The 11,602-nt window shown below is 38.0% G+C and overlaps 4 protein-coding genes across 4 annotated transcripts; 2 read left to right on the top strand and 2 right to left on the bottom strand.

The window, feature by feature from the left end:
* On the top strand, positions 1,207-3,638 carry LOC104745940 (protein tesmin/TSO1-like CXC 8). The gene is made up of 9 exons (XM_019237081.1): positions 1,207-1,681; positions 1,774-1,872; positions 2,028-2,196; positions 2,297-2,457; positions 2,629-2,698; positions 2,796-2,893; positions 2,985-3,088; positions 3,181-3,464; positions 3,547-3,638. The coding sequence occupies exons 1-8, from the start codon at positions 1,554-1,556 to the stop codon at positions 3,459-3,461; spliced, it is 1,110 nt and encodes a 369-aa protein (XP_019092626.1). The 5' UTR covers positions 1,207-1,553; the 3' UTR covers positions 3,462-3,464; positions 3,547-3,638.
* Positions 3,646-5,126, bottom strand: LOC104745939 (probable isoaspartyl peptidase/L-asparaginase 2). The gene is made up of 4 exons (XM_010467321.1): positions 4,885-5,126; positions 4,548-4,781; positions 4,351-4,437; positions 3,646-4,271 (listed from the first exon to the last, which is right to left on the bottom strand). Exons 1-4 carry the CDS (start codon positions 5,044-5,046, stop codon positions 3,777-3,779), a joined length of 978 nt encoding a protein of 325 aa, XP_010465623.1. The 5' UTR covers positions 5,047-5,126; the 3' UTR covers positions 3,646-3,776.
* LOC104745937 (photosystem I reaction center subunit VI-1, chloroplastic) lies at positions 8,341-9,168 on the top strand. The gene is made up of 3 exons (XM_010467319.2): positions 8,341-8,534; positions 8,638-8,764; positions 8,861-9,168. Exons 1-3 carry the CDS (start codon positions 8,404-8,406, stop codon positions 9,038-9,040), a joined length of 438 nt encoding a protein of 145 aa, XP_010465621.1. The 5' UTR covers positions 8,341-8,403; the 3' UTR covers positions 9,041-9,168.
* LOC104745938 (rop guanine nucleotide exchange factor 13-like) lies at positions 9,188-11,348 on the bottom strand. Its single transcript, XM_019237041.1, has 6 exons — positions 11,069-11,348; positions 10,686-10,957; positions 10,524-10,598; positions 10,166-10,438; positions 9,710-10,039; positions 9,188-9,616 (listed from the first exon to the last, which is right to left on the bottom strand). The coding sequence occupies exons 1-6, from the start codon at positions 11,346-11,348 to the stop codon at positions 9,188-9,190; spliced, it is 1,659 nt and encodes a 552-aa protein (XP_019092586.1).

The following is an 11,602-nucleotide window of genomic DNA, read 5'->3' as shown; positions in this document are numbered from 1 at the left end:
CGACACCCTTACCAAAATACCAAGATTTGGTTTGCGGGTGTTACACATAACACGGACAGTAAACGGGCCGGTCGATGGAGTCCACTAAGTGTTTTACAATAACAATGATATTTCATTTGGTTTTTTGTAACTCATACAACAAAAATAAGAAATTGAAAACATAAAAAAAATGATTTGAGATATTATGGAAGAGAATGAAATAAAGGTAAGAGAATGAGAGAATGTGAAAATGAGAAAGTAAAAAATGCATGGGTTGCTCCGCAGGAGGGTTGGTTGAAGTTTAACACAGACGGTGCATCACGGGGAAACCCGGGACTAGCCATGGCAGGGGGAGTTTTGCAAGATGAGAATGGTAGTTGGATTTGTGGGTTTGCTTTGAACATTGGGATATGCTCGGCAACGTTGGCAGAACTGTGGGGAGTGTACTACGGTTTGTGGATTGTGTGGGCAAGGCGGATCCGGCGGCTGGAGTTGGAAGTGGATTCTAAAGTGGTGGTGGATTTTCTTGAGACAGGGATTAGCGAGGCTCATCCACTGTCGTTTCTGGTACGTTTGTGTCATGGCTTAATCTCACGGGACTGGATGGTCTGAGTTGTTCACACGTATAGGGAGGCTAATCGTCTTGCTGACGGATTAGCAAACTTTGCCTTTTCTTTGCAGTTGGGTTTTCATTCTTTTGATACTGCGCCGAGTGGTGTTGACTCAATTCTGTCGGACGATGTCCGCGGGGTTGCAGCTCCTCGTCGAATTTGTATTTGAAGTTTCAGTTTGAATAAATAAAGGGGCCTTAGCTCCTCTCTCTTACCAAAAAAAAAAGGAAAGTAAAAAATGCATATATGAGAGAATGAGGCAATGCTTATTTATATGATAAGAATTGATGGAAGTTATATTTAGAATTATTGGAGTTATAAATATTATTTATTGTATTTGAATAAAATTGAGTGGTAGAATATGATTAATGCATAATTTATTTTATATTCAGTTATAATTTTATTTTAGTGTATGAATTAAATGTATTGTGTTAATTGAGTCTTAAATATTATTTACAACAATTAAACAATTAAAAATCAAATTAAAAAATAAAAATAAAAAAAATTAGAAAGTATTAAATGAAAATCAACTAATAAGGAAAGACCAAAACGTTGACAAAAAAAAAAAAAAAAAAAAAGNAGACCAAAACCTTACTTTTATATATCTGTCATCTTTACGTCCCGGGTTCGATTACAAGAGAGGGCTAGAAAACGCAATTTAAAAATCTTGTGTCATCTTCCTAAGCTCGTTCCCTCCACAACTTCACTCGCTCTCGATTTTGAATACCTTGGCGTTGTTCTTTACCCTAGAAGCTGGCAAAACAACAAAAAAACACGCGAGTGACTATCATCGTTCCGATTAGAATCCAGCAATCCATTTTCTTTCGATATCTCCCATCCATGGCGACTCTCCATTCGCTGATCTGATTTAACAATCGACGACGCTGTTCGGAGGATCTCTCACCTATCATGCTCAAATCGGTTCGCCAAATTGGGGAAAATAGCTTCTGGTGAAGAATCGATATGACAGATAAGGTAGATTCCGGCGAATTCGCGACAGAGAAGAACCCTAAGGAGCTCGTTTCTACCAAATTGGAGTTATCTTCCCTCGTCTCGGATTCGAATGTAGAAGAACTTCCTCCGATTTCTCGGTATTGTTTCAATCTCGCTCTCTGCCAAATTTGCGTTGTTTGAGTAATTCCGTTGCAGAATCGACTTTGATCAGTCTTTCAAATTGAATCAGAGAGCCTTCAGAAACAAAGGATAATACAGATCAGGATGGTGTTAATACTGTGAGGAAGCACAAAGGATGTCGATGCAAGCAGTCCAAATGTTTAAAGTTGTAAGTTCATCTCAGGAATCCTGGAAATTGTTATTGTTAAAGCTGCTAGAGATTTCTAATATTGAATTGAGATTTCTGAGTTCATCTGCTGTAAGGTTTATTGGTTTGTACTGAAGTTAAAGCTTGAATTGATGCATTATTGGTTTATTATTTAGGTACTGTGATTGCTTTGCATCAGGAGTGGTATGCACCGACTGTGATTGTGCTGATTGTCATAACAACTCTGACAACTCTGATGCCCGAGAATTTGCTCTCAAGAGTGTATTAGGTCGCAACCCAAATGCCTTTAATGGAATGTCTTTCACCAGCCTAATTGACAAGCAGGTATCTTCTTTAAAATCTTATCTTCATCACTTTGTAGGTTTAGCTTCAAAGAGGTATATATTTCACATCTTTGGAATGATTTGCATGCTTTGTATTCTAGTGTAAGGATGCACCTGATACTAAGCTTGGACTGCTTTCGAGAGGCTGCAAATGCAAAAGAACCAGGTGTTTGAAGAAGTACTGTGAATGCTTTCAGGCTAATGTTCTGTGCTCAGACAACTGTAAATGCATCGGCTGCAAGAATGTTAGTGAAGTTTTCCAGCCTTCTGTTTTTGCCACGGGACTAGACAACGAGAAGCTTCGCGAAGGATATGATAATCCAGAGAAGAAGATTGTATGTGAGAACATTGTCAATTCTCTAGGAATTATTTCTCCTAGCGGAGACAGTGTCGGCTTTAACAGCAGCCACAACACTGCTGGCAGTATGAATAGTGCACCTGGGTTTTCTGCTCATAATTCCCCGCAGGTATACCAAAGAAGAAGACGCCGAGAGCTACCTCAGGCAAGTGATATACATACTACTACCTGCTTCATAACCAATATGCACTTTTGGGTTTTATATCCACAAAACTCATTTTTTTCTCTGTTCGGAATAGCAGCGTAATTCTTGTCGAGCTCCGTTATTTTTGATACCTGACCCTTCCATTCAAAATGCTCTGGATTCCCCTAGCTCTCCCTCTCCTAAGCTTCCTTACAGGTTCTTTTTTGCACTTCTTAAATGATATTTCCTCATCATTCACTTCATTATATTAGATGTTTTCTTAACTGGATTTTCATTGTAACACCAGTAAGAAAAAGCCACCGCTGGGATATACTTCCACAATTGTTCCGGACTTGGGAGATATATGCTCACTTCTCTTAGCAGCCTCTGAATCTGCTACAGCCAATGCAGGTATCAATTGTGTCTTGAAATATCTCAACTTTATTAGATCTACCATCCTGTCTTTGCTTGGTTTCATCAACATACTTCCTTCAAAATTGTAGAAGACCAGAACAGGATTTGTATAAAGCTTGATGATAAGGTAGGCAACAAGTGCACTGAGCTATTGGGTGAGTCTGAGAGCGGTAATGTAGAAGAAGAAATACAATCATTTGGAAAATTGATCGAACTGATAGATGCTCAATACAATGGAGAGGAGGGTTCTAAGTGTAAGACCAAGACAGGTGTCCACGAAACAGATATATCCATAGAGCAGGAAAGGGCAGTGCTTGCAACTTTCAGAGACTGTCTCCAGAAGTTCATCAAATCGATACTGGATTCATAAGAGGTAATAATAGTTGCATCTCTTTTTGTTGATCCATCCATCCTCAAAGTCCAGTTACTATACTTTTAGTTGCTATTTCTGACAGGTCAGGTTCATTCAAGAAGCAGAGAGCCAACCACATATCAACAGGTTTAAACACAAACTAACAATTTTAAACCACAATAAGCACAAATCAATATAGGAATGGAGATAACGACATACCTAAATTTACTACTCCAGGTTTATTATAATGAATAACCAAATCAATATAGAGCGATGACTGATTAAGAGCACACTAATCAAATACTAATACATTTGCTTAATCTAAAATATCTCTCACTCCCAAATAGCAACCTCCATGAATCCATCTTCCGTTGCACATCCCCTGAACATCCCATTGGAGTTAAAACCACAAACCACCTCTCCTTTATTCGACACAGCAATGAGTCCAGCGAACCCTTCGTCTAGTCGATGCTTGATGACGTAATCAACCGCTTCTTGGAGGTTAAGTCCTTTGTACTCCATAACAGCCGACACATCACGAGCTAGCGTCGCTCTTATGATGGCTTCTCCTTCTCCGGTACATGACACACCACAAAGCTCAGACGCGTACGTCCCGGCTCCTATAAGCGGCGAGTCACCGATCCTTCCCATCATCTTGTTCATCAGACCACCAGTTGATGTCCCGGCGGCACACCGTCCTTCCCCGTCTACCACGACGCATCCGACTGTCTCCGGCGCGTAAATGCTGATCGGAAGACCGTTCATTTGGATAGGACTGTCTGTTGCAGCTGCACCGGCGCAACCCATGGGTGGGATCCGGTAATCAAACTGGTGATAACAAAAAAAAGTTAGTTAATGAAAAAATGAACGGTGAAGATTTAGCCAAATCGATGGTTATATTATATACCAAGATGGAGTTAGCTTCCTTGGCCAACTTGAGCATTCCTACGTTGTCGTCCGTGACGAAGTAATCGTTGTCCACTATTTCAACTCCCTTTTTCCAAAAAAAGAACCAATCAATCAATCGTGTCACACTTTAAACCGAGTGGTTAGAAATAAAAAGAGATGGAGGGGAGGGGGGCAAAAGAGTAAAAAATAAGAAACCTGTTTACGGGCGAAATCCTCAGCGCCTGAGAAAGCAAGGTAAGAGTGGGGAGATTTGTCCATGACGAGACGAGCAAGAGATATTGGATTCTTCACGGTGGTGATACCCGAAACGGCACCGCATCGTCTCTTCGTACCGTCCATTATACTAGCTTCCATCTCAACCGTTCCTTTCTCCGTCAAAGCAGATCCACGGCCTGAATTAAACAGAGGATCTGTCTCCAATTCTCTAATCTGTGTTCATCGTTGTTTAAAAAATAAAAGGATTCAACAAAGACAACAACGTAGAAGAGTTAATGAAAAAATAATAATTATGAGAGAAGAGAACGTAACGTACGACGAGCTCAACGACGTCAATGGCAGAGACATTAGAACGCAAAGCAACTATGCCGAGGTTAAGACAACGAGTCAAAAGCTGTTTGGCCTCTTCTTGTCTCTCAGCCGGAAGATTAGGATCGATTCCGGCACCACCGTGTACTGCGATAGCCCACCCACCCATAATTATGTCTATCTCTATCTCTCTCTCTGTTTGTTATTATGTATGTGTCTCACAGTTAAAACCGAGAATAATGGGAGAAACGTAGAGTCGCATTAGGTCATTTATATAGGCCTTTTCCGAGAGCAAGCAGGAACCCACATTGTTTTTTTTTTTTTTTAATTATTAATTCACGTCTTATTTATTTTTTTAATTACTGTACACCCCAACCTGATTTTTTGTTTTTTATTTATTTTTTTTTTTTTTTTCTTTTGGCTTGATATATCTATTTACCAATAATTTAATTGCGATTGTTAACATTATGTTTTTTATACTATGATGATATCTTAAACTATACAAAGAAGTCTCCTTCGGAACTTGCAGCTGTTATGTTGAACTCCACGTCAGGTCTATACCATGCATGAAGGGAGCGATAACTATTGGTTGTTAACTTGTTATTCATTTTTTTCTATTATTCTTCCGTTTTTCTCACAATTGTCTTATTATACCATGCAGAACATGGAGGAGTGTTTTTAACTTCTTTTTGTTTTTTAAATCACCAAATGTGTTTTTGAGATAAAATAATTGTTTTCTCACAACTTGTCAAATAAAGAAATTAAAACTCCAAGTTGGAATGCAATTTCCCTTCCGTTCCGTATGTTTATCGTAAATTGTGTGCTAATCGCGTCAATACTCATAGCTCAATATTATGTGTAAAGTCTATCTTGTCGATTACAATATTTGGGTCCAACTCGACAGGTATATCACACAAATTCCCATTTTTATTATTAATCTTACGTAATTGTATGCATCATATATTTCCATATATCAGATATATATTGGGAAAAATGTTATTAAAATCCCCAAGTCTACATTTTCGTTGATTTAAAGTCCGAACTCTGTTTTTGGAGGAAAAAAACACCAATTATTTGTTGACTTCCAAATAAATCGCAAACTCTCGTTGACTTAGACTTTTGAGACACAACAACGTTAAGTGATCAAAAGAAGAAATTAAACGGGGTTAATTATCCGTTAACGAGATCCGCTAATAGCAAAACGACGCTGTTTATAACACCCTAAAACTCTCAAATTGAGAAATCGATTTTCAATTTCCCCAATTCACAAACCCTAATCGATCTAACCTAATCAAACATGATATCTTCGATGACGAGAAGATTCCATATCTCTTTTTGTTATACACTAGAAGAATGGTCGACCAAGGTTCTCTTCAGTTCTCGAGGTAAAGATCGTTACACCGGCTCCACAAACAAACTTCAATGGCACTCCACAGTCGAACGAAGCTACCACCGATGCCTCTGAGCTAGAGTCAACTCAAAGAAGAAGAGAGAAATCGAAGAAGAAAAGAGAAATTGAACAAGAAAAGATAAATAGAGATCGATTAGGGTTTGTGAATTGGGGAAATTGATAATCGATTTCTTAATTTGGGGGTTTTAGGGTGTTATAAACAGTATCGTTTTGCTATTAACGGATAATTAACCCCGTTTAATTTCTCCGTTGACCACTTAAAGTTATGCCTCAAAAGGCTAAGTCAACGAGAGTTTGCGATTTATTTGAAAATCAACAAATAATTGATGTTTTTTTTCTCCAAAAGCAGAGTTCGGGCTTTAAATCAACGAAAATGTAGATTTGGGGATTTTAATGACATTTTTCCCGATATATATATACATCGAAACAAGTCAATATTTTTGCGTCAGATACGCACCAAAACATTTCCTCATATAGTCATATGCATCGAATCTATACAAGACTCTTTTCTTTTGTAAACATAATGTTTATAAAATATACACCGATCCAAAAAGATTGGACAAATGTCGACAAGTTGATTGGTCGTCTATACTACTTATAGTGGTATATATATATTATCATTCCCAAGTCCCAACGCAATTCGATTCGAGTTTCCTATAAGTGAAGTTGTAAAAGTAGTTGTGTGGCACGCACTTGCAAGTAATTATACATTAGGCATTAGCAATGTTAGTTATTTACCGCAGGATTTGTGTCTAAATAAGTTTATTTATTGTTGGCCAGTCACATCTCTCTTGTCTTTCTCACCACAAGTTTGAAATCTCCGAGATTTTCTCCTCATGTGTGGAAAAGGACAGAGCCTTGTGACTTTGGTTTGTGGATTCCAATAGATTCCATCACGTGACAAACACCATTTAGGAAGACGTCAATTCTCTTCTCTCTTTAGTAGTGCCTCTCCCATCTCTTAGGGGTCAATTAGATTCCCCTCCCCCCAACTCTCGTGGAATCTTGTCCTCTCAACAATGTTTTGATGACCCCACTTTTGTCTTCGTATTACGAGCTTAACAAAATGAACTTTGGTTCTCTACTTCAATTACTTTTTATAGAAAAATATTTTCAAATACCTAAAAGTATTTGTCCAAGAAACACGAGACTAATTGCAATAACAAATGTTAATTTTACTTCATCTCTTTCTTTAATAGAGCTATAAGTTTTTTTAGCCCTTTGTTAAAAAATGGTTTGTGAAAGATCTTTTTGTATGATTCATTTAAAATATCTCTGAAACGGTGCAAAACATACAAATCGATTATAATATAACTAGGTGATATTTATTAATACGGAAAAGAAAAACAAAACAAAACAAAATAAACAAAAAGAAGTATTAGATCAAACTGGATGCCGGCAAAAAAATTGTAGTATTAGATAATGATCGATTCTAGTCTGTCTGTGCAATAATATATTTAAGACATTTTTGAATTTAAAAACAGAAACAAATTAAACCAAACTTGAACGCAATATATCATATGTGGTGTTTAAAGACACAGCACGCCGCAATTTTATATATACCAGCTAAATGATGAATTATGTTATATAGATGGCAGAACAGAACCACCCACGACACGCTGCTTTTCCGTCTCTCCATTCATAACAGATACCACCAATAGAAGCCAAACATGACACCTTGAGGTTATTTAACTATGTTTTTCTTTTCTTCGTGTGTGTTAAAAGTTACTAAGAAGTAAGATCATAGGCCAAAATGAAAGTGGTGACTCAAGAAATCTATGAAAAATCAAATAAGACCTATATAAGGTTGTTTCGTATATCTAAAAAATATTGGGGCTTTTTTTTTACAAAATAAACACAAATAAGGAGCCCCAAAAAAAAACAAAATCTCAATAGACTCTTGCGTTTCCGACGTGTACTTGTTTTTTTAGTCTAGAACCTCACAGGAGATAGGCTTATCTTACTAGATTCCACGTGGCATTTTCCAACTGGCGTAAGAAAAATCTTCGAGAAGGAAATCTCTATGAAGAAGATCAAAATCCACTCATCTTGACGATCAAAGGCTTATCTCTATCAACCAAATTCACAACAAAGAAAGAATAGTGACCGAAGCTCATGGCGTCTCTTGCAACTGTAGCCGCAGTGAAACCATCAGCCGCCGTAAAGGGCCTCGGCGGTAGCTCACTCGCTGGAGCTAAGCTCTCCATCAAGCCTTCCCGCCTGAGTTTCAAACCCAAATCCATCCGGTAATCAAGAACTCTTTATGCTACTAAAACCACACTTTCATAGTTCATAATTTGCATATAGTTTCAATTAGCTTGAGCTAGGTTGTTCATTATTGCGTAATAGGGCTAATGGTGTGGTGGCTAAGTATGGAGACAAAAGTGTCTACTTTGACTTAGAAGATTTGGGCAACACAACAGGTCAATGGGACTTATACGGCTCTGATGCTCCTTCTCCTTACAACCCTCTTCAGGTTTACTCATCTCTCACCACAAAATTTTTAACGTTTAATACTTCAATCAAATAGTATTGTGTGACAAGATTCTCTTATTTGTTTGCTTACTTGTAGAGCAAGTTCTTTGAGACTTTCGCTGCTCCATTCACAAAGAGAGGATTGCTCCTCAAGTTTTTGATCATTGGAGGAGGCTCTTTGCTTACTTATGTCAGCGCTAACTCCACCGGAGATGTTCTTCCCATCAAGAGAGGTCCTCAGGAGAAGCCTAAGCTCGGTCCTCGCGGCAAGCTCTAATTTACTATATTCATGTTTTCGTTCTCTTCCTCCTAAAACATTTCTCAATACTACATACCCTTTTAAATGATTTTGTGTGTATTCTGTTTCTCTCTTACAATTTGAAATGCTTTCTCTTCTTTCCCTAATTTTACAAAACAAATTTATTCAAGAGTATCGCCCTGCTCCTGGACTTCTTGTGTTACCAAGAGACTCAAAATAAAATGCTGTCTTCTTGTTGTTAGCCATGATCATGCTTGACACTCTGGTCAACAGTTTCTTGCCTGAATCTTTTAACGGTACATCGCTCTTTTCTTTCTTCATCGGTTCACTAGTTTCGATATTCCATTGCATTACCTGAGACAGTGAGATCGTAGCCTTCTGTTTCTTCGGTCTCTCCTCTAAAAGACAATAGTTTTGTGCTTCTTCCTTCTTTGGACTCTCTGTTTCCTTCACTATATATCTCTTACAAACCGCGGGTTCAGGTTCTTGCGTTAGCTGATCAGCTTCAAGAACATCTTCTATTCTTGACCTCACCGTGTGCGCCAAGCTTTCAAGAACTCTCGAGTAACTCTCCAATATAGCTAACCCTATATCCTGCAAAAAACCAAATTAAAGATTTATCTTAAAACAGAACACAAACAATTATATGTGTAATGTGATTTAGTATTAGGTTATTTGATTGATTACTTTGTTGAATTGAATCTTGTTGATGTCAAGTGTGGATTGAGAGGTCCCTGGGAATTCTTGTTTGATAAGTTGCAAGATGGTTTCTGCTCTTTCTTCTAACTGTTGTCTCTTCTCCATACTTAAATTTGTACTCCATATTGGAGACGACGACTTGTTATCTTTCTGCACTATCTTTCTCTTCCATATCACACCCGAAGCTTCGAATTTGTTCTTTAAATCAAGAATCTTGTGCTCTGATGATAAATCCATTTCAAGAAGGAACTGCTCTGCATCAAACATGTCTAATGTTATCATTTTGTAGATCATGTCCCCAAGACTAGCTTTCCCATTCTGAAGTAACAAAAAATAAAAAAAAGACATCAATAAGGATACCAAATCAAAAAGGAACCAATCGCGATGATTCTTGATGTGTCGATAGGTCTAAGACTTAAGGGTTTTAGGGTATAGAGTTTGTACCTTAGGAAGTGCTTCAATGTAGCTCTCAGGGATCTCCATTTCAGATAAAGCTTCAGCGTTTATGGCCATTGCGAATTTAAGCACTTGGCTCACACATTCTTTCTGACTCAGTAGAAACCTTTGTGACGTTTCAGATAAGCCTTTAGTTGGAATTTTCACTATAGGGAGCCACCATTTATCGTCACTCCTTGTCGAGTTACTGTTTTCAGATTCCGGAGAATCGGTTGTGAGATAATAGAACTCATCTTGATCTTTAAATTTATCAAGACAATCCTGCAAAAATTTGTGACATTTCACAATCTTTAGTCCTTTTGATGCAAACGCAAAGAGGCAATTTTAAGTATTTGTTTTAACTTACGATGAGCATTGCATCGAGTTTCTTAAGAGTAGGAATGTTGGAGACAAGATCTGTTCTCTGTTTAGTAGTCATTACCTACAAAAGGAAAGATTAAGAATTCAGACACACAGACTTATAATTTATAAACTATAATAAGAAGGGCGAACATGTATATTCAGAAACCTCCATGGAAGATCCATTCTCGTTAGTTTGGTGTGTTGGAGAGAATTCAACTATATGATCAGTAACAGAGAGAAGCCATCCGATTTCTCTTCCCCACAGCTCTTTTCTATCCTCAGATATTGGCTCCAAACGCCGTAGCTCTCCAAACGCAGAAGCTGAAAGATTTGTGATTGCGTTTGATAATGCTAAAGCTGACGAGACACCTTTGCTTCCTCCTGACATGTCTTCTCCTAAAAGCAGTTTCGCAAACTTTTCTTGCATCTGCTTCTTTTCTGTGTAATGCAAAATAACAATGACTTGAATTAGCTTGCGGCCCACGAAGCCTTAATTAGTAATGAAACCTAGACATAAGCATTAATACAAATGTTTTTGTTTTCTCTTGCCTGAATCTTGCTGTAATTTTTCGTCAGTTTCATCACGCGGCTGAGGTGGCTCATCCTTAGCCAGAGGCAGTCGCAGCGGTAACACCGTCAGTACGCTTGTGGCAGCCGTTTTCTTGAAAACGGTGCCATCTTCAATGTCTGGATCTTCAATTCTCATGGCGGAATCTGAGTTCCATCTCTTGAAATGCCTCGAAGATGAGCTCTTCTCCTTCACGTTCTCTAAATCTAACAATCTCGACTTGCAGCCATCTTGTTCTTTATCACCACCGGCTCTCACCATTTCCATGATTTTCTTAAATCTAACAAGAGATTCTCTGCTTTTGGATCTCACTATTTTTTCCTCTTGAAACAAATACGAGTTTTTAGGCGGGAGAGACATTAAGAAAGAACAAAAGAAACAACAGAGCTGTTGTTTTTGATGTGTTTTACATAGAGATTAGAAGAAACAAACTTGTTAAAACTCATGAACGAAACCGTATGGTAATAATAATACTAGAGGGAGCAAGCATGGCAAATCCAGAATAGCTTTTTTTT

The sequence above is a fragment of the Camelina sativa genome, chromosome 15 (assembly GCF_000633955.1).
Source record: "Camelina sativa cultivar DH55 chromosome 15, Cs, whole genome shotgun sequence".
Classification (NCBI taxonomy): Eukaryota; Viridiplantae; Streptophyta; class Magnoliopsida; order Brassicales; family Brassicaceae; genus Camelina; species Camelina sativa.
The sequence above is the reverse complement of the archived record's forward strand: the minus strand, read 5'-3'. Positions and strand labels throughout refer to the sequence as shown.

What these genes read in the sequence shown, in the direction of transcription:
- LOC104745940 (XM_019237081.1), top strand. Translation starts at nt 1,554, where the DNA reads ATGACAGATAAGGTAGATTCCGGCGAATTCGCGACAGAGAAGAACCCT. An exon ending in GAACTTCCTCCGATTTCTCG is followed by an intron (nt 1,682 to 1,773) that starts GTATTGTTTCAA and finishes AAATTGAATCAG; the next exon opens with AGAGCCTTCAGAAACAAAGG. An exon ending in GACGCCGAGAGCTACCTCAG is followed by an intron (nt 2,699 to 2,795) that starts GCAAGTGATATA and finishes TCGGAATAGCAG; the next exon opens with CGTAATTCTTGTCGAGCTCC.
- LOC104745939 (XM_010467321.1), bottom strand. Translation starts at nt 5,046, where the DNA reads ATGGGTGGGTGGGCTATCGCAGTACACGGTGGTGCCGGAATCGATCCT. An exon ending in TTGACGTCGTTGAGCTCGTC is followed by an intron (nt 4,782 to 4,884) that starts GTACGTTACGTT and finishes CGATGAACACAG; the next exon opens with ATTAGAGAATTGGAGACAGA. An exon ending in AGGAAGCTAACTCCATCTTG is followed by an intron (nt 4,272 to 4,350) that starts GTATATAATATA and finishes TGTTATCACCAG; the next exon opens with TTTGATTACCGGATCCCACC.
- LOC104745937 (XM_010467319.2), top strand. Translation starts at nt 8,404, where the DNA reads ATGGCGTCTCTTGCAACTGTAGCCGCAGTGAAACCATCAGCCGCCGTA. An exon ending in TTCAAACCCAAATCCATCCG is followed by an intron (nt 8,535 to 8,637) that starts GTAATCAAGAAC and finishes ATTGCGTAATAG; the next exon opens with GGCTAATGGTGTGGTGGCTA. An exon ending in CTCCTTACAACCCTCTTCAG is followed by an intron (nt 8,765 to 8,860) that starts GTTTACTCATCT and finishes GCTTACTTGTAG; the next exon opens with AGCAAGTTCTTTGAGACTTT.
- LOC104745938 (XM_019237041.1), bottom strand. Translation starts at nt 11,348, where the DNA reads ATGGTGAGAGCCGGTGGTGATAAAGAACAAGATGGCTGCAAGTCGAGA. An exon ending in AGAATGGATCTTCCATGGAG is followed by an intron (nt 10,599 to 10,685) that starts GTTTCTGAATAT and finishes TTCCTTTTGTAG; the next exon opens with GTAATGACTACTAAACAGAG. An exon ending in AACTCGATGCAATGCTCATC is followed by an intron (nt 10,439 to 10,523) that starts GTAAGTTAAAAC and finishes AAATTTTTGCAG; the next exon opens with GATTGTCTTGATAAATTTAA.